Genomic DNA, 19,672 nt, shown 5'->3' with positions numbered 1-19,672 from the left:
CACACCTGAGCAGACGCGGGACCGTGGGGAGCCCACCTTCTGGTTAGAAGGACGTAGAAAGCAATCAGAGAGCACAGAGGAAAAAGTGTAATAAAGCAAAAGTGGCAGCGATCTTCATGGCCTGAAAGAGCTTTCGTGACACCGAGTTCCCGGGACTGAGTCCCCAAACCAGAGCGAGTGTCACGCGAAATCCTCTCGGACCCGTTTCCTCTCCCACGTGACGCACCCGACAAGCTAACGCTGTCCCCACTAGAGGGTCCGCAAGGCAGCCTGCTTTCACCCAAACGAACACGTTACAGGTGGGAACTGGGGATTCGGTTCCGCAGAGGGCGGCTGGTGTGGCCGAGGGGGCTCTGAGTCTGGGTCAGGTCCAGCACTGGGGGTGCTGCCCTAGGCTGGCCGCTGGCTGGGAATGGTGGGGCTCCCAGACATGCTGGTCCGGGGACAGTGCACAGAAAGCACCGCGTGGGAGACCCTGTGGGTGTGGCTCTCGTAGAGACGAGTGCCAATGCCCGTAGCAGTGAATAAGAGAGGGATGGAACTAGCAGGGCTTTGAGGACATGACCTTGTATCCTTTGTGAGCTGGTCTGGGGGCTGACTCTTGCTAAATTGTCACAGCGCATAGCACGGGCACCCAGCGGACGCCCCTCCAGCCCCAGGCAGGGAACACGCAAACCGTGGTATTTGAGGTTTCTGATTTCGGGGCAGGGAGCACCCCATCTGCTCATTCCCTCATCCACGTGCTGCGGGGAGTACGCGGAGGGAGTACTCTGCTCCCTAGGTCATCCCAGGAATGAGGGCGCACCGCAGGGCTCCCCGGCCCCGGCGCGCCACTGTCCCCTGTCCCCTGCTCCCTCACCAGCTCCTCTCAGGACAACGTATGGAGCAACTTCATGTCCAGCAGGATGTGCCCTGGGAACTGACCCACCCGTGCCGTCAGGAAAGTTCCAGAAGACTCCGAGATGCCAGCCCCTTCTCTCCCAGCCTTGGTTTTCTTCTCCTTCTCTGTATTGTCAAAATGCCGTGGTGGGCACACAGCCCTTCTAAGGAGCTTGGTTCACTCTCAAGGCTCTCTAGCGCATTAATTCGGCCAGGCTAGGAGCCGGCCGGCTTGGGAGACGGTGGGCATGATGGCCGCAGTGCGCACAGAGCCTCGCAGAGAACCCAGGTCTCCCGGGCACAGGCGGACATGCCCTTCCAGGTGCTGCGTGTTGTGGGCAGGGTCGAGGCTGACATCACAGGGACTCCGGCTGACCTGAGCTAGAAACACACGGTACACAAGCTGGTGACATTTCCGTGACCGGTCGAGGCGTGCAACACCGTGGGGATAAACTGCGCCTCCGGCCCGGGCTTGCTCGTCTGGGGGGAGCGGCTATTTGGTTGTTGGAGAAGCAGAGACGCGGCGGGACCTGCCGTGGATGTGGGTCTCACTCTGGTGATGAAAGAGACACGTGTCCCCCGTCCCGCCGTAGTTTCCAGCTTTGCTTATGTCCAAACGAAGGGAGGCTCCCTCGCAAGGTGACTGCCCCGATGGTTTGCGGGGACAGAGTAGGTTCCCCAGGTGGGACTTCCGGTGCACACCCCTGGAAAGTTCTAGGTGAATGGGGTGCATTGGTCACCGAGGGCCTAGGTGGGGTCCGGCGTGAGGGCCTGGCTGGCCGTGCGTGTGAACGGGGCGGGAAGGTGGGGTGACGGCTGGCAGGAGGGACCTTCAGAGCCCCCCCCCATGGTGGCTGAATGCCGGTCCCGCTGGCGGAGGACAGCGGCTCCTGTTCTGCCCGTGCCTGCTCTGACTGAGAAGTGGCGCATGTCGGGCGGCTCCGTCCTTCCGTGTCCCCCACCACGGCTCCCCGTGTAGGACTCCTGCCTCCGTCTGTCATGGAGGACATAACCAACGCCCCCGCGGAAGAAGAGCCTTTCTGGGGGACAGGGACCGCCCAGCGTGGGACGGCGCATCACCGGCTCGTGTGTGCTCCTGCTGTTACAGACGCCCGCATCTTCCGGGTCACCGTCAGGGTCCTAAACCGCACCGCGACGGACGAGCTGCGCAGCCGTAGCGGCCCCGAGTACCGGGACTTCTCTCGACAGCTGCTCAGCGAGGTAAAGCCGGAACGCAGACGCGGGGCCCCGTGGGGGCGTCCGAGCGAGACGCCCGCCCGCTCCAGCTCCGGGGCCCCTTCTCGGTGCCTGCGCCGCCGCAGTCCAGACCCCGCACTAATTCCCGGGGCGCTCCCTGCCACGGGCACTGGATCTGGGTTTGGGGCAGCCGCCGTTGGAGCCATGCTTTGGTTCACATGGGCCCTTGCTGGTGTGTGCCTTCCCTCCGGGGGCCCTGGGTGTCGATCTGTCTCCCGGGGCTGGAGGCATTCACCAGGAACCGCGGCCTCTGTCCCTCCCTGTGCCTCCCCGGGGACAGCGGCACGCAGGCCGGGAGCACCAGGCCAGTGGCCAATGCCGTCTACCCTTGGGTGACGGGCCAATTAGGGAGCAGAGGGCCTTGCCGCGCTGCCGAGAACTCTAGGATGGTCTGAGAGTTTATCCTTCCGCAAACTGACAAGTTAGTCGGCTCCTGTCGGGGTTCTGGGGTCAGACACCGAGGACTCTATCCCCCCAGCAGGGCGGGCAGCGGGAGCTGTCATGCTGGCGACAGCTCCCGCTGCCCCGCAAGTCCCACCGGGCTGGCGTGGAGGGGTGTGGGGATGGGGCGCACACGTGGGTCTGCGTCACAGCCGAGGAACCCCGAGCTCAGGGAAACTGAATCTCGTAAAAGGCTGAAGGAAAATCTGCCTAACTGTTGCCCCAGAACGAGACACTATCTTTGCGGCGGCCGACGTGATGCCATCTGCTCTTTGCTCTCTCTCTGGAGGCCGTTAACCCCATGAGCGTCTTGGAAGGACACTTTGGATGTTAGCACCTCTGCTGGCCAGACACACGTCTGTGGGGCTGTGGGGCAGACGGAAAGCGGGTTTCTGTCCGCTTTCACCTGGTGATCCTACCTCATGCACAGGCATGGTGTGGGGGCAGGGCAAGGCTGGCCTTCCGCACTGGGCACCTGCTTGCCCACGCGTCTCCCCGGGGACCCAGCCAGTAAGCGGAGGCAGCTCCAAGAAGCCGCTCACTGTCGGTCTGGCTCACACACGTTACCTGCGCACTGATTTCCGGGCACACAGAGGGGACTGTGCATCTCCTGCTCTGTGGTGGGGAACCCACCATGGATTCTCACAAAGCCTGACCTGGCCCAGCCCGGCTGTCCCGGGGGAGGCCTGACTGGGGTGCGGGGAGCCAGGGCATCTCTGTTGGCCCCCAAGAGGCTGGTGGCTGGACACCTCATGTTGGTCGCGAAGGGAACAGATTCTGTGACCTGGCCATCGGTCCCACGGGAGGACGCTGATGGAGACACCTGTCGTCTCTTCTTGGCCAGCTTGAAAACTCCCTCCCGCCGGCGCTGTCCGACCTGCACAGGAGAGGGAAGCTGAGGCTGCGGGTCGTCTCTCTCCGGGCCGGAAGCGTGCTGGTGACGCTCAGGCTGACGGTCCAGGACCCCGAGTTCCCCGTGGGAGTCTCCACGCTCGTCCCCATGCTCCCACCTCTGCTGGCCAGCGCGGTGTTCCAGATCGACCCGCAGGGGACATGCGTGCAAGGTCGGTCCCTCCACACCCAGGCCTGGCCCAGCCACATTCTTTCAGGTGCACGTTTATTGTAAAACGTTGATCAAGTGCACAAACTCGTCTCCTTATTCCGCGTTCCTGCACGGGATCCGGAAGCCTGCCCACGTCCCACACCTCCTTGCTCTGGGTGGGGGAGGGACCCCAGCGCCCGGGGAGCTCGCTCCCGCAGATGGCCCGGAACGCAAGGTGGGACGGACCCAGAGGACCCTGGAGGGGACGGGCACTGGGGGCTGACTCTGTGTCAGGGCCCAGCCCCCCCCCCCCCCCACGCCACCGGCTCATGCAGACGTCTGGTTCCTTGCCCCAAATGTTATGTAATTTTACTTGATGTTGCCTTGAGGCGGGAAGTCACAGATCAGGGCAGAGACAGGAGGGTGGGCGGAGACGGGGAGGAGAGAGTCAGAGATAGAGGTAGACAAGGGAGAAACAGAGATATGGACAGGGAGAGACAGAGATATGGAGAGAGACAGAGACAGACAGAGACATAGAGAGAGGCAGAGACAGAGAGATAGTGAGATAGAGATAGACAGAGACAGAGTCAGAGAGATAGAGATGGAGGCATGGAAAGAGACAGAGACAGAGAGACAGAGTGACAGAGATATGGAGAGAGACAGAGACAGAGAGACAGAGAGTGAGAAAGAGACAGAGAGAGACGCAGACACAGAGAGCCTGCTGACATGTAAGGAAGTTCTTGCCACTCAAACCCGGGGATGAAACTCTGCGCAGCCAGAACCCCGGCAGCCTGCCTGGGGCCCCGGGGGTCCGAGAAGGAGCTGCCCTCTCCTTCGAGCCTGGTCACCTTCTGGCTTGCTGTTCCAACCTCCCCCCGGCCCGCGGATGCCGGGAAGGAAGGACGTGGGACGGTCACATCTGAAGTCAGCCTGGAAGACCCCTGCCCGCTTAGCCTGGGGGTCGCTCTGTCACTCACTCTCAGGGACGGAGAAGCCAGCGGTCCCCTGCACAGGGGGGGCCTGCTTACCTGGGCTCAGGGACGGTGTGCAGGGAGGCATAGGGACGCTCTGTGGGTGGGTCCTCAGCGGGCACCCCCAGGACCCCCCTGAGACCAGGCTCCAGCCATCTCTGGGTGACCCAGCCAGTCCCTACGTGCTGTTTCCCCGCCCTGTCCCTGTGCATCAGGCACTGGGTGACACCGGATCTTAGCCAGTGTGTTGAGTGGTAGCCCCCAAAAGAAACGTCCATCTAAAACCTCAGACTGTTTGGAAGAGGGTCTTTGCAGATAAAATTAAGGTAAGGATCTGAGATGGTCCCGGATCAGGGGTTTCCAGCCCATCTGGAGGCTTGCGGGGTCTGAGAAGTGACGCAGGGGGAGAGGAGGCACCTTTGTCACTCATGCTCTAGGGTTGTTAGCAGGTCATGTTCTGTGTCCCTGTGAGGTTCCGGAAGCCTCTCCACAGTTAGGAGCCCCCCCAGGCTCTCACCCAGCAGGCTCCCTGCCCCATGGTGGGCTGTTTGCTGAGGAGCCGTTGTGGGAGGCCCTCGAGAGCCGGGACCCCTCTTCTGCCCAGTGAGAGGGGCGGGGGGATGCCAGACCCCAGGCAGGGTCTTCTGACCCAGTGACCGCTGGCCGCTGTCACCAGGGCTGGCAGGCACAGCCCCCCGCTCTGGCCTGTAGCCCAGACCCGGGTCCTTCCCAGGAGCGCCCCAGCCCCGCAGGCAGGGGCCTAGAGAGAAGCACTCAAAGCTGCTGGCGGGAGCGCTGAGCCACAGGCCAGAAAGCGCCTTCTCTGTGGCTTGCACAGAAATGCTGTTGTTGGCGGCCGCGGAGAATTCCTGGTGACTGGGGCTCTCGCCTGCCATGAGTCAACACGTCCCAGCAGCATGGGGGGTCACGTTGTCATGACCTCAGCTTCTCCCCAAGGCCCATCTGTTGTGGGGGGAGTCACTGGGCGGCCACGTGTCCTTGGTCTTGCTCCAGGAGGGCGTGTCTCTCACTGAGCCGCACCCGCTCCTAGGAACCGCACCCGCTCCTGGGAACCGCACCCTCTGGGAGACCGCCCACCCTCCCCCGCAGCAGGGCTGGCGGGAGCAGAGCAGGGCCCCACGCGCGGGCCCCTGCCCGAGTCCTCGGTGGGCACGTCCAGAAGGAGCCGATGCCAGCTGGCAGCTCTCACCGCAGACCCGCCTCCTCCCTCTGAGCTCCAGAACCACCAGGCCTTGGGCTTTCATGCAGGACCCAGCAAAGCCGTCCCAGCTGGACCCTGGGCTTGCCCGCTGGCTGCGTGCCGGGGAGCCAAGGCTCGGTGAATCACCCCGACTGAAATAGCCACCAGGTGTTCAGCGGTGGGAGCTCCGGTCTGGGCCGTGGGACCTGTGGTCTCCTTGGGTCCCTGCCGCCCGGTCAGCCTGGGCTCCATCCCGGAACCTGCTGGAGCTGCCTGCAGGCTGGCGGGGGGCAGGGCTCCGGGGAGACAGGTCTGTGAAGGAGCCCTGGGCAGGGGTGGAGCATGGGGGGGGGCTGTCGCATCAGCTGCGGTGTCTGCTGGTCTCGGGGAACTGTTTCTGTGAGCTTCCATGAGGATCGCATGAAGCAAAACTGAGAACCACAACCAGAGTGGATGGCGCGTGAAGGCAGTTTTCTCTGAGCAAAGCTGACCTTGTGCCGGGTCTTGACTTTAGTCCAGGCCAAGTCCGGGCTCCTCTGGCTCACCCAGCACGGGTCGGGCACTTCCACCTACAGCTTTGGGGGGACCCGGTACAGAAGGGTGCGTGCACGGGCCACCCAGCCCACCCTGGGGGTTGACCAGCCTGCTCCACCAGCCGAGGTGACTCTGTTCCCCGCCACCTGCTCCCCTGGGGCACGTGGGACAGGCAGTGACCTGAACGATGGACCCTGGGGTGTGGGAACGCCGTCCCCTGAGCTGGAGATACTTATTCCTTAAGGTTTATCCCACATATTCCACGTAGCCCCTCGTCAATCAGTGTCAAAACGCAGGAGACCATCTCGTGTTGCCTTACGAGAGTGGGGGTGGCAGTCCCCCGGGGGACCGGAAGAGGGGACTGGAGACGGCAGGAGAAGGAAGGGAGTGGCGCCCCGTGAGCCTAGTCTCAGGGTTTGCCTGATGCTGGTCCTGGCGGCCGCGCGGGTTGGAAATTCCTGGGCGGTGGTGCGTGAACAAGTGCGTAGGGGGATGGGCGGCCCTGGTCAGCGGCAGGGGGTGGGGGTGGGGGCGGGCGTGGACGTGCTTACCTAGCCCTCTTCCTTGCTCAGCTCAGAAGGGTTCCCAGGGACATGGGGCCTTTGGGATTCTCAATGTCCCAGACCGGGGAGGAGGTGTTCGAGGGCCATTCCTATCTGTGTCGTTCAAAGTCCACTTTACACTTGACCAGACTCCTGCGCGCTCCGTCTCTTTTCTTTGCTAAGTGTTGGGGTGTTGGTGCGTCACGGAGAAGGACAAGTGTCCCTCCTTGGGGGCCTGGGGACAAAGAATAAACAAGAGAGGACTATATTCACACTTTTGGGTGCTAATTGCTCCAAAAGGAACCAAGAGTCCCTAATCGTTGCCCGTGAACCAGCCAGCCAGCAGTGAGGGTTGGCACAGGCAGGTGGGCTGTCTTGGGTCAGGGACAGGCTTCTGGGGACGGCTCTGCCCAGGGCCTGCCTCCCGAGGCCGCCGGATGCCAAGGGCACGCCCCGACTCCCGTCTTCATCCCTCAGACTGTTCGCCGCTTGGGAAGAACTCTGCCCCGTTGCTGTTCTGTTTTCCGAGTAGCCCCCGGCCATTTCTCACCGGCTCCTGATTCTCTTCCGCCCGCCCAGCAGATTGGGACGAGTGTGCAGAGGGACATGACTGCTCCCCCGCCGCCCAGTGCATCAACCTGGAGGGCTCCTACACCTGTCGGTGCCCGACGGCCAGGGACGCCGACCCCTCCCGCGCCGGCCGGGCCTGCGAGGGTGCGCCCCTGCCCGGGGACCTGATATCCCATACTTTCTAACGCCCACAGGCTGCAGTCCTGCACGCTTTCCTTAGTCATGTAATGAGTGGGGACGGGGCCCACGCTGAACACAGATCTGGAGACACTGCCCTGTTTGCACAAGGGCCCGGGGGTTTATCCGGGGCTCGGCAGCCTCCTGGCCTGTGCTCACTCTTGGCCCATCAGACCCGTCTCCTCTACCGAATGGAAAGGCCCCACCTCCCCCTCCGAGGGGCCCTGCTACATGTTCATAATCCCATAATCCCCAGGGAGACAGCCCATGTCCCCGCTTGGGGCCCACCTGGGGAGCTCTGCCTGAGGGTGGCATCGGGAGGGGTTTTGGACCAGATGTCCCCTCTGAGAGTGGATGTGTGTATCGGCAGGTGACGTGATGAGCCCCGTGGGAGGTGACCCGCCTCCGGCAACAGGCGGAACAGCCCTTGGCTGGGAGACTCCCGCCTTGTGGCCCAGGCCTGGGCACCCCTGGGGCACCCCTGCTGCAAGCCAGACCCAGACCGCAGGGCCCCCACCCAGGAGAGGGGGCAGCGGCGTGGTCAAGCTGGACAGGAACGGCACAGGGCGAGGCATGGAGGAGATGTCCAGCGTGGCCCTAGGCCTGGTGGCCGGCCAGCGGACAGCCAGCAGGACTCCCGGGACAATCCCCAGCTCCCCCCCTAGGACCATGAAGGGCTTGCTGGACACCTCTGGATGGTCAGCAAGAAACTCCAGCATGGAAACGTCCTTCTGGCCCACCCCTAGCGAGGGCCCCACAGACCACATGGAGTGGCACGCCAGTGTCCCCACTTGGAATACACCAGCGCCTCCGGGCCCCACAGAGCCGCGCGACTTGGACCCTGGGCCCTCCGTTCCCCCTGACCTGCTCTCAGCCCGCCCTGCTGAGTCTCTGAAGCTTGCGGCCTGTGGTGAGTGCCTCGGGTGGCGTGTCCTGGGGCACGTGGGCCCGGAGGCCCCGACACAGTGGGAACTGTCGAGTTCCGGTTGGCAAAGGCTCCCCCATCATGGAGTCAAAGACCTTTGTGAAGAGTCAGGGGTGTGGCTCACTGTACGGCCGGGCCAAGCGGGGCATGGCACAGCCGCATCCCTGCCAGTGGCTTCTGTCTTGTTAGGATGGAAACCTGGTCCCCGTGTGTTCTCTAGGCCCCTCCTCCCTGTCCCCAAGGCTTCTAGCCACCCAGAGCAGAAGCAGGAAGTCAGGCATTGGGAGGACTGCGTGGGGGAGGGGGCGTGTGTCTTATCAAGCACTGTGGGACATCCCCCAGAAGTGTTGGACACCCTGACATCTCCACACCTCCCCTTGAGCACAGTCTCCCTGAGCCCGGTGCGAAGCCCAACAGTTGCGCTTACGCCATACAGAGGGCTTAGCCCATTGCCAAGGTCTTGGGGCAGCCCTGTGGGAGACAGTCCTGTGTAGGAAAGGGGCCTGGCCCTGCAGCTCCCACAGAGGAGGCCACACTTGGCATCTCCGTGAGGTCACTGCGCCGGCCCAACCCTGGGCCGTGTGCAGACAGAACGAATGGTCAGATGCCGCTCCATCAGTGTGTTCCCTCTGCTGAGCAGTGTGGGTCCCAGGACAAGACTTTAAAGCCCCAGTAAGCCAGTGCTGTCGGGCACCCCTGGGATCACCCTGAAGGAACGACCCTGTAGCCAGCAGGGGCCACTTCTGCTGACCCCTGCGTGTGTCTGCTCAGGGGTGGAGGGGCACCCCTTCTGAAAGAGCCACCCAGAATCTGCTCAGGAGGTTTACTTTGGGGAAAGACCAGGGACCTCAGTGGCAGAGAGGACCCCATACTGGAAGGGGCAGGAGTCCCAGCGAGTCTGGGGCTCAGGAGGGCCGTCTTGGGAGCCGGCACTGCATGCACGGCTAGCTAAAGGGGACTTTGTAGGACTTCCCCGGGCTGGTGTCCCCGGATGCCCTCTCGTGTCCCCGAGTGGTGTATCTGATGTTTGCATTTGGTGAGGCTTCTCCCGTCCTCTCTCCTCGGAACTGGATTAATTTCAATCTTCTCAGTGTTTATGTCCCCTTCACAGTTCCCTCCCCCATCGAAAGGGTCACGGTCTCCGATGTGACCAGCACCAGCTTCCACGTGGCGTGGGCAGCGGATCTCGCCCTGCACCCCACCTTCCAGCTCACCCTGGTCCCCGCGCGGAGCCCCGCGGTGCACCTGGAGACCCGGAACGCGAGCCTGACGCTGTCGGGACTGGAGCCCGGCGTCCTGCACCTGGTGGAGATCGCGGCCCAGGCCTGTGGGAAAGGAAGTGCCCGGGCCCGCCTGAAAGTGAGGACAGGTAACTGGTTTCAGAGACGCTTGTTGCTGCTTGTTCTTAAAAGGAGGGAACAAGCGTGAGAACGACTTTCAGCAGCTCGTTCAGCACAAAGGAGCGGCATTCCTTTGCGAGGGGCTGGGGTTCTGCCCTCTCATCGGCCCGGGAATGCCTGACTCTGGTCCCACGGGGCCGACTTGCGAAGCCCAGCCAGAAGGCGGCGCATTTCGGGGAAAGACACGGGGCAGACCGTGGGCAACGCGGGGACGCAAAGCGCTCAGGACTCGGCCCGCGGAGGGGGCTGCCGCGGGACACCTGGGCAGTGCTGGTGTGTTGAGTGTTCGGCAAGCTCTCTGGCTGGTCCCCCTCTCGGCACACCTGGACTTGGCTTCTACGAGGGACCCGTAGACACTGGGGAGTCAGACTGTTGGACGGCTCGGCTCTCACGGTCCTGATCACTGTGTGTCCGGAGAAATCCCTCGTCTCTCCTCCTATGCTCACATCATCCAGACGTTTTCCTGAATGTCTAACTTGCTCGGACAGCCACCGGCCGGCTGATGTTGCAGATGGGTCCTCAGACCTTGGGCAGCGGCCTCAGGGCTGATGGTAACGTTCTCCAAGGTGGGGGGCACAGGCCTTGGGGATGCCAGTAAGAAGAGTGTAGGGCTTCTGTCTGTGTCCCTTGAAGTACTGGGAAATCAGAGGGAGGACGCCGGGCAAGGAGGTCCTCCGGCAGGTTCATGGTGAGCCTCCAGAGAAGGGGCGGTCAGTGTCGGCTGCCGGCCAGGTTGAGCCTGTGCTGGGCTGTCAGCATCGCTGTGGTTTCGGACGGTCTCACCCACTGGAGGGAGGAGCCCCCGTGGGCGTGAGACTCATACCAGGTCCGTGTCCCTTTTCACCTGGACACCTGTGCGCTTGTCCCGCTCCTGGGGCTTTTAGACCAGGCTGCACTGGCCCTCTGGTGCTGTGACAGCAGGAATCCCAAGAACATGGCTTTGTGGGTCATGCAGCCGTGCGCCCTGGGATGGCTTTGTGGTCTGTCCTAGGCCTGGGCGACAAGCCGTGGCCTTTCCCCCACTGCCCAGAACACTGGGCACGTAGCAGGTGCTTCACAGATACCTGGTGAAGGACTGAACGACGTGGCCGCCGTGCCGGACCCCAGGATGTGGCCTGGCAATGTCCCTGGACCATGTTCTTGTCCCACGGCCTCCTGGAAGCCCCACGTGGAGGGGCAGATGCTAACGGAGCAGGGATGGTCCTTAAGGCCGCAGAGAGACAGAGCTCTCGGGGGAGGGGAAGAGGATAAGGACCTGGGCAGTCTGCTGTGGGCTTCGGGCTCTGACCATGGTGGGGCAGGGCCGCCCCCCCCGGCTTGGTTTGCCCGGGACAGCCAGGAGGACACCTGTGGCATCCGTCAAATTAACGGATACTGGCTCCTTTCACTCCCGAAGTCATCCCTGCTGGTAGATGACCTGGACGCCCTGTGTGCGGAGCCGTGCAGGGTAGGGAGGAGCGCAGGGGGCTGGCCTAGTTCCACAACCTCCAGAAGGTTCTGCCTCTGGACGCAGACAGTGGGCCCGCATCCTCGGGGGTCGGTGGGCTCCGTCTGTGCGTGCCGGGTGCCCGTCTGCCTCGATGTGACCCTCTTTCTGGCCACCACGAAAATGTCACTGTGGAGACGAGTGCATGAATCTATGACCCGACGTTTTTCCTGTCCCCTAATCGTCACCGCCACAGACGTGTTTGCTCTCCATCCCGCAGCGGCCCAGAAACTCAGAGGCCGAGTGAGAGTGCTGGACGTCAGCTACGTGGACGCCCTCCGTGACGCGGGCAGCCAGGAGTACCGGGACTTCCACGAGCGATTCCTGAGGACGGTGAGTCGGGAAACCGCCCCTTCCTTTTGGGACTCACTGAGGGGGGCAGGTAGAACCCAGTCGCAGCCAAGCAGGACCTAGACCTGTAGGTGCTCAGGACCCCTCCCCTCCTGAGGAAGCTGGACGCCCCCAGGGTCCACCGCGAGCCACCTCAGCAGGGGGAGCCACGCCTGCCCCCCACAGTGTCCTCCTTGGGCCTGGTAGCTGGGGAGCGAGGCTCCTTCGACGGGGGACCCGGTGGGGGCAGGAAGCTTCACGAAGGAAACATTTTAAAAAATTGGCATCTTTATCAATACCCTAAAATTCACGCTTCTGGCTTGGTGCTGTGGTTGAGCTCTTACCTGTGAAATTGTGCAATGGTCGCGGCTCATTCCAGAAGGTTCCCATCACCCCCAAAAGGAGGCCCTGCCCGTTTGCGGCGACCCTCCCTGCCCCCCGCCCCCTGGCATCCCTGACCACGGCTCCTGGGCTCTGTCTGTGGGTCTGTCCGCCCTGCCCTCTCCTGCGCCCAGAATCCCCCAGGAAGGGACCGTGTGCGTCGGGCACGTCCAGGGCTCGGCGGGACCTGGCTGCGCTCTGGGCGGGACGGCCCGACGGGGTGGCCGCGCACATTCCCTCGCGGGCTGCACGGTGTGCGGGCGCCCGTGGTCCCGGGGGCGCGAGGGGGCTCCGCTGGCCTCCCTCGTCGTTCCGGGGCTGCCCCGCCCCACCCGCGCTCCCAGAGAGGCGGCCCTGCCGCAGGCAGTCCGGGCGGCCGCCCCGTGCTCCTCTGGCTGGAGGTCGGATTCCCCTTTGACGCACGGAGGGTGCTCTCGTCGCGACCACGGGCTTGTCTGGACCGTGGCTGTCAGGTCGGTTCCGGGTGACCCGGCTCCGGGGCTGGACCTAGTCGGGGGCTTGGCAGCGCCACCTGGAGGCAGGGCGTGCGCACGGCAGGGCGCGGCCCCCGGAGCCCCCCGCCAGCCCAAGGGCGGTACTAGCCCCCAGAGGGGTCCTGCCAGCTCCAGGGAGTACCCTCTGGAGCTGGGACCCGGATCTGGCGTCTGGGAGATCTGGGGTCCGGGATCCTGCCTTACTTGTTCTGGCCGCGAGGCTCCTGCCCAGTGCGCGGAGTCAAGAGTTGTTGCTGATTCCGGGCTCTGGCCTCTTTGTTTCCGAGATGGTCACGTGGAATTTAGCGAAGCATCGGTGCACAGAGCTCTGGGGGCCCGTGCGGCAGCCCCACTTCCTGCATGACCCCTTCCTCTCCAGACCGCGGCCTCGCTCGCCTGCTTCTGGGGACGGTTGTTGGTTTGTCTGGAGTTCAGGATAGCAAATAACTGTGCAACATGTCACAGAGCTAGAAGTCGAGGACACGTTTTGGGAGGTTGTGGGTTCATGGGACGCCGTGTCCCTTGTCACTTCTTCGCGGGGGCCTGGAACTTTGCTTTGAGACGGATTCGAAATGCAACCCAAAATGTCTTTAGCCCAAGCCCATAACAGATCCCTCTCTGGAAGTCCAGGGCAGAAAAAGAGAGACAGAAGGACAGAGACAGACAGACAGACAGACAGAGAAGAGCCAGTTATCCCTATGTGATCCCTGTGTGATGGCCCGGGTGGCCATGGGTGACAGCAGATTTGCTCACGGCTGTCCCAAAGCCAGGAAGTGAATCCATGAGCCTGTGCCTTGAGCCACCCACCTCCGGGGTCCAGATGAGGACGAGGTTTTCTGTGCAGCCGGACCCTGGAGGTGTGTTTTTCCACAGACGACTCGGGCTGTGTGGACTGCTTAAAGCCACAACAGTCGTGTGTCTCTCTGGGCCTTCTGGCCACGAGGGCCAGGAAAACCCCAGAGCGTGCGAGGCAGGTTCCGTTCAAGGTGGCGGAGTGGAAAGCCAGGGGGAGCTGCCTGTCCCTGCAGGAAGGCTCACAGGGAAGCCGTTTCGGGGAAGGAGGGGAGAAGGGGACGGGAGCTGTTCTGTAGGATCAAGAGTAGGGGGACTGTTCTAGAAAGCACACAACGAGAGAGAGGTGTCCCCCCACGACCACCCGCCCAGCCCCTGCCCTCCATGGCCGTGCGCTGAGAGGAGCAGATTCTAAATGCCGTCCTGAGCCCCCCTTGGGGAATGTGTCTCCCCAGGATAGGGCTGTCGCATCTTGCCTGCACCGGCCAGCAGACGTGCCCTCAGGGTGGCAGGGACTCTCCCCAGGGCCTCAGGACCCACCGGCACTCGTGCTGGGCTTGGGACACAGAACACAGGCCCGGGCCCAGAACTAACTGTTGGCTTTGGCCCTTTTGCTGCTGGCCAGACTCCCAGCAGCTGCCGCTTGGGTCAGGGGCCTGACTTCTCGGCGGGCGGCTCTTTTCACACGTGGGCTCTCCAAAGGTGCGGGGGTCCTTGCCGGCCGCCATGCTCCGGCTCGTGGACACCGGCAGGGTCCAGATGGAGGTGACCGGTGTCACCAACGGCAGCGTCGTGGTGGAGTTTAATCTGCTGATCGCCACAGATGTGGATGTCCACGAGGTGTCCGCCGCATTCCTCGTGGCCTTTCAGAACGCGTCTCTGCTGGAGATGGCCGGAGGGGACACCTTCATCCAGGGTAGGTGGAGGTCTGGCCCCCTGGAGACGGGGGACAGAGAGGCGGACAGAGGCTGCCTTCAGCTTTCCTTTGGAAGATGTCACCCCCAGTGCCTTCTCTCCGGGTCCCCAGGCGGGAGGTAAAAGCCGGGAGCAGACAGGACCCTCAGCTCTCTTACCGCTTCTGTGTAGTTTCTGAAGGTTTAGGGGCTGGAAACGTTCTGGCTCGAGGCTGTGCAGACGCCCGGAGATGCTGCCCCCTTCCAGCGGCCGTGCCTCGCCCTGGGCCTCCTTGGCACCCACGTGACTGGGCTGGGGACACCCCTGTCTCTCCCTGTGGCCACACTTCCTCCCACGCACAGTTTCCAGGGAGATCCTGATAAAAATGATGGAAAAGAAAAGCAGGGAGAGGAGACGATTTAGATTTTTCTCTCAAGTCATAGTCGTCCGCTGGAGCTGTCGGAGCCCAATGCCACCAACGGGGCGGTTTCCGCAGCACACGTGCAGTTCTCGGCCCTGGAGGCCGGACGTCCAGGGTCCAGGGGCCAGCTGGTTTGTTTTCTGCGGCGAGCCTCTCCCTGCCGTGTGGACAGAGCCTTCCCGCTCTGGCCTCTCCCCTGGGTGTGCACAGAGCCCTGGTGCCCCCGCTTAGAAGGGTCCCACTTTATGGGCTCGTTTAGCCTCAATTACCTTCTCAACACCCCATCTGCAAATACGGTCACAGTAGCAGCTGGGGCTTCAACGTATGCATTTTCTAAAAAAATATTTTATTTATTTATTTATTTATTTAATGGCGCTAGTATAAGCAGGGGGAGGGGCAGAGGGAGAAGCAGGCTCCCCGCTGAGCAGGAAGCCTGACACGGGACTTAATCCCAGGACACTGGGATCATGACCTGAGCCAAATGCTGATACCCAACCCACTGAGCCACCCCCAGGAACCCCAACATCTGCATTTTAGAGGCAAAATTCAGTTCATAGCATGTGGCATACTTGAAAATAAACGACAAACATCTTAGAGTTACGTGCACAAAAACAGAGACCATATACGTTACTCTTCTGGTTTGGGGAATGAGAAGCGTTTTCTAAGTTAAAAATAGACGACAAGCCCACAGAGGTGAAGGCTAAAATAGTTGATTTCATAAAATGTCACTTTTATATTATGCGAAATAAAGACCCCATTGTGAAGAAAGTAACACCCCAAACATCGCTTGAATAACGTGAAAGTTACAGCCCCGTAGAGGGAGGGACCCCCACATGTCGAGAATAAGGGCAAGAACCAGGGCGCCTGGCTGGCTCAGTGGGTTAAGCCTCTGCCTTCGGCTCAGGTCGTGGTCCCGGGGTCCTGGGATCCAGCCCCGCATCGGGCTCTCTGCTCAGCGGGGAGCCTGCTTCCTCCTCTCTCTGTCTGCCTCTCTGCCTACTGGCGATCTGTCTGTCAAATAAATAAATAAAATCTTAAAAAAAAAAAAAAGTAAGGGCAAGAACCTGCGCGATCTGTAGGACGGAGATAAATGACCTGCGCGATCTGTAGGACGGAGATAAATGCAGGCCAGACCGAGCCGACCACGCAGGACGGAAGAAATGCAGACGAGTGGCAAAGACTAATAACCACAGACGTTCTCACTGAAATGGGCCACGCGTGTCCCTCTGGGGGCAGTGGGGCTCTAGCCGGAAGCACCGGAGACGGCAGAGTGGGCCGAGGCTGGCCAGGGCTGGGGGAACAGGATTTGCTCCGCTTCCCGGGAATCGGTCTGACGACGCTCACTGACAAGATCCCGGCAGGACTTCAGCCTTTGGGAGTCGACCTCGGCTGGGACCATAGTTTATACACAAAGACCCCCACCCTTGAGAAGCAGAAGTTTGCAAGCGGCTGATAGCCCCGTAATAGCGGGGAAGTCAGGCAGACGGAGTCAGGGTGGCTCAGCGTAGAGACCAAAGCAAGCAGGAGGCAGAGGGCCTTCTGCGGGGATGGGCTTGCCGCGGGGGGTCTGGGCCCGAGGCCGGGGGCTGCGGCTGGGGCTGGCGGCCTGCTCGTCCCCCGATGAGCTGCTCTGCTGGTCTGCCCAGCACCCTGGGGACCAAGAGCCCTCTCTCCCCAGCGGCCCCCGCAGATGTCCGGACGCCGGCCAGAAGCAGGTGCCTCCCTGTCTCCTGAACTCCCCAGAACCGGGCCACTTTGCCGTCACTCCGTAATTTTCAACTCCACGGCCCGACATCCAGCGTGGGGGGAGCTGTGTGGCGCTCAGGCCCCGCGACCCTGTGACCATGTCCTGGCTTCCTTCTGATGTCGTGCAGATTACGACGAGTGTGAGAACCAGGAGCACGACTGTGAGCCCGGCGCCTCCTGCCGCAACACCCTGGGCTCCTTCATCTGCAGCTGCGTGGGCGGCGCCCCCCGCTCCCCCCTGGAATATTCTGGAAGACCCTGTGAAGGTGAGATTCCCATGATCGCTTCTCTGAGACCCTGTTGGGTAATCTGTCTCGTAAGGATGTTTGTTCACAGCATGCCTCCTTTCCTAACGCGGCTGCGTGTTGTATGTCCCGGACTCGTCTTCTAACGCGTGTGACTGTGTGTGCCTGTGTGCCCGTGCACACGTATGTGCCCCCGCATGCTCTCCCGTGCGTCTCCAGCTTCCTGGGTGACACTGCAGGTCTCCAAGTGCCCCTGATGAGAAAGGACACACGTAAGGTCGGCTGTGTTCTCTCCTATCCTGGAAGTTGACCTCCAGAGCCTACAGCCCGTGTGAGAAACAACACGTGGGAAGTGTTTCTGCTCGGCCCCTTCTCCCCACCCGGTGCTTTTCCTGTTACGTGGGGCCTCAGTGGATTCAGTGTTGACCCTGAGGGGACCCCTGCCCTCCAGGGATCTGCGGTCTAGCGGATTGAGACGGACGTTTATACAAGTAAACATCTGTCACCGGGAATATGGAATGTGTTCTGCTTGAGGTAGAAGCAGGAGTCTTGGAGGGGCTAAGTGGTAGCAGCCCCATGAGTGTGGTCAGGAAGGGCTTCCTGCAAGAGGTGTCTTAGAGCCATTCTTAAAGGCCGGCTAGGCCAGCACTAGGCAGTGGGTGCTGGGTCCATGCAGGAGTGAGAACAGAGCTCCTGATGGTGCGCCTGGCCTGGGTGCGGTGTGGGCTGGTGGAAATGTGGGTGCCCTCAGGAGATGGGGGGAACAGAGTGGGAAGCCGGCTGCCGAGAAGCAGCCGAGGTCGGTTGAGACGGCAACGAACGCCACAGGCAGGGTTTGGACCGCATCCTGGAGACGAGGGAGCTAGACGAGGGGACAGAGCAGTGGGCAAGCCCCACCGTGAGAGAAGAGAAGACAGGGGCCCGGGTGGCAGGGGCTGGGGCCGGGCCCAGGGAGCAGGCTGGGCTGTGGTCCAGTGGAGGCTGAAACCATGCTTGGGGGAAGCAGGACACTGGATCCAGAACTGGGGACTCCGGATCCTGAGAGTAAACGTCATGAACCCACCTCAGAGACTAGAGGGCTTGTCCCAGCAAGTACGCGGGCTTGGCCCACACCTGGCATCAGCCTGGGAGAGTCCGGGGGGGCAGAGGGCACCCTGGTTTCCTGGCTCACGGGAGCCCCCGGCAAGCCCAGCCTGACCGCGCTGGAAGCTGGCAGGAATGTGCGACAGGTGCCTGTGTGCGGCTGTGGGCGGAATGCTCAGTCCTGGCACGCGATGCTCTTCCCATCTGACCTCCCCTCACCCCCCCACGTCCCCTCCCCCCTTGCACGCCGCACAGTCTGGGCTTGGGCAGCAGACCCCAAACACAGACCCAGCCTTGGGTTTCATCTTGTGCCTTGCAGATGACTCTCCCAGCAACACAACCCAGGCCCCCGGCCCCTCTCTGGTTCCAGGCCCAGAGCAGCTTCCCACCCCAGCAGGAGCTGGGGCTGCCTCTGTGCCAGGGACCAGCCAGGGCCCCCAGGAGCCACCGCAGCGGCTGAGCCTGACCGAGGCGGTCAGGGTGCTCTGCGAGATTGAGAAGGTGGCCATCACCATCCAGAGGCGTTTCCTGCAGCAGGAGTCCATCCCCGAGTCCTCCCTGTACCTGGGACACCCATCCTGCAACGTTAGCGACCACAACAGCACGCACGTGCTCCTGGTGGCCGGGTGGAATGAGTGCGGGACCGTCGTGCAAAGCGTAAGGGCTGGGGGGCTGGGCTCGGGGGCACGTGGGCGGGGCAGTGCGGGGGTGGGGGCATAACTGTCCCAGGGGACCAGGGAAGACTCTGCACCCCAGGGTCTCTGTCTCAAAGTGGGGGACCCAAGAAAGGCGGGGACAGGATAGGGCCAGTTCTCACCAGGGACCAGACTGTGCCCTGGAATCAGGGGGAGTTTTGAGCTCTGCCCTGCGGAATTCTGGTACAAAGGGCCTGGGGTCAGTCTCAGGGTTTAAAGACGACTTCCAGTGACTCTGAAACATGGGCAGGATAGATGGCCAGTGGGAGAGGAAAAAGGCAGGAAGGTGGCTGCAGGGGTGCATGCCTGAGAACGTGCGTGTGTGTGAGTGTGTGCGTGTTTGTGCACACTGGGCGAGCGGCTGGTGTGATCAGAAGGACCTGAGCCGAGGCATCGTGGCCTGCGAATGGTTATCTTCACCAGAGTCCTCGACAGGCTCGGGGTCCTGCCTCTGCCCACACAGAGGGGAGCCCAGTTAGGGCCGCCCGGCTGGTGGCGTGTTCTGTCTCCCCTGTGATCTCCCCTGGTCTGCGGCACCCGTGCTGCACGGACCGGCTCCAGGCCCTGGTTCTTCCCAGCCTGGCTCGAGGCCACAGTGAAAGCTCCGGTGTCGCTCTCGCCTCCCTCCTCCCTGCCCTGTGTGCGTTGAGCTGCGGGAGGAGGACGCAGTGTCCTCTGGGCACCCTGCCTCACCGGACATGGGGGAACAGGGCAGCCCTGGGCACGGTGGCCCCCTGAGAAACGGGCACCCCTGGGACAGGATGTGAGGAAACGGACACGGTCCCCAGATGTGTGTGGAGAGGACTGTGTGCACAGCCAGGGGACACGGGACAGTGGCTGGTGAGGGGGGCAGAAATCTGGGGGCGTGACCAGGTGGAAGGTGTCTGCGTGGTTCTGGGGGGCAGGGCTCTGGGTTGGGGGGTGTGCGTGGAAGGGGCTGGTGTTGTCCGGGGGGCTGGGGGACGGTCAGCAGAGGGGCTGGCCTGGCGGTGAGGACAGGGAGGTTATCCGCCTTAGCTAGGTTGGTCCACTGGGCAGGGACTCAGCAACACGGACTTCAGCCCCTAACAACCTTGTGACAGCAGTTGGAGGCCTTGTTTCCCGGGACAAGGTGGGGAGGCGTCGCCCCGTGGACCCGCGGGCTGGTGTTCTGAGCCCCTGGTGAC

The 19,672-nt window shown here is 62.4% G+C and overlaps 1 protein-coding gene across 1 annotated transcript in view; it reads left to right on the top strand.

Annotated features, from left to right (window-relative positions):
* Positions 1-19,672, top strand: part of UMODL1 (uromodulin like 1) — a 57,600-nt gene that overhangs the window by 24,110 nt on the left and 13,818 nt on the right. The window contains exons 8-16 of the mRNA XM_004762202.3: positions 1,988-2,100; positions 3,422-3,641; positions 7,450-7,581; positions 7,985-8,524; positions 9,651-9,908; positions 11,646-11,758; positions 14,125-14,338; positions 16,612-16,749; positions 18,131-18,468. Of these exons, the coding sequence (XP_004762259.1) occupies positions 1,988-2,100; positions 3,422-3,641; positions 7,450-7,581; positions 7,985-8,524; positions 9,651-9,908; positions 11,646-11,758; positions 14,125-14,338; positions 16,612-16,749; positions 18,131-18,468 (2,066 nt within the window). The remainder of the gene's footprint in view (positions 1-1,987; positions 2,101-3,421; positions 3,642-7,449; positions 7,582-7,984; positions 8,525-9,650; positions 9,909-11,645; positions 11,759-14,124; positions 14,339-16,611; positions 16,750-18,130; positions 18,469-19,672) is intronic.

The sequence above is a fragment of the Mustela putorius genome, unplaced genomic scaffold (assembly GCF_011764305.1).
Source record: "Mustela putorius furo isolate JIRA1106 unplaced genomic scaffold, ASM1176430v1.1 tig00000765_pilon_pilon_pilon, whole genome shotgun sequence".
Taxonomy (NCBI): domain Eukaryota; kingdom Metazoa; phylum Chordata; class Mammalia; order Carnivora; family Mustelidae; genus Mustela; species Mustela putorius.
Note: the sequence above shows the minus strand (reverse complement) of the source record. Positions and strands in the feature narration are given on the sequence as shown.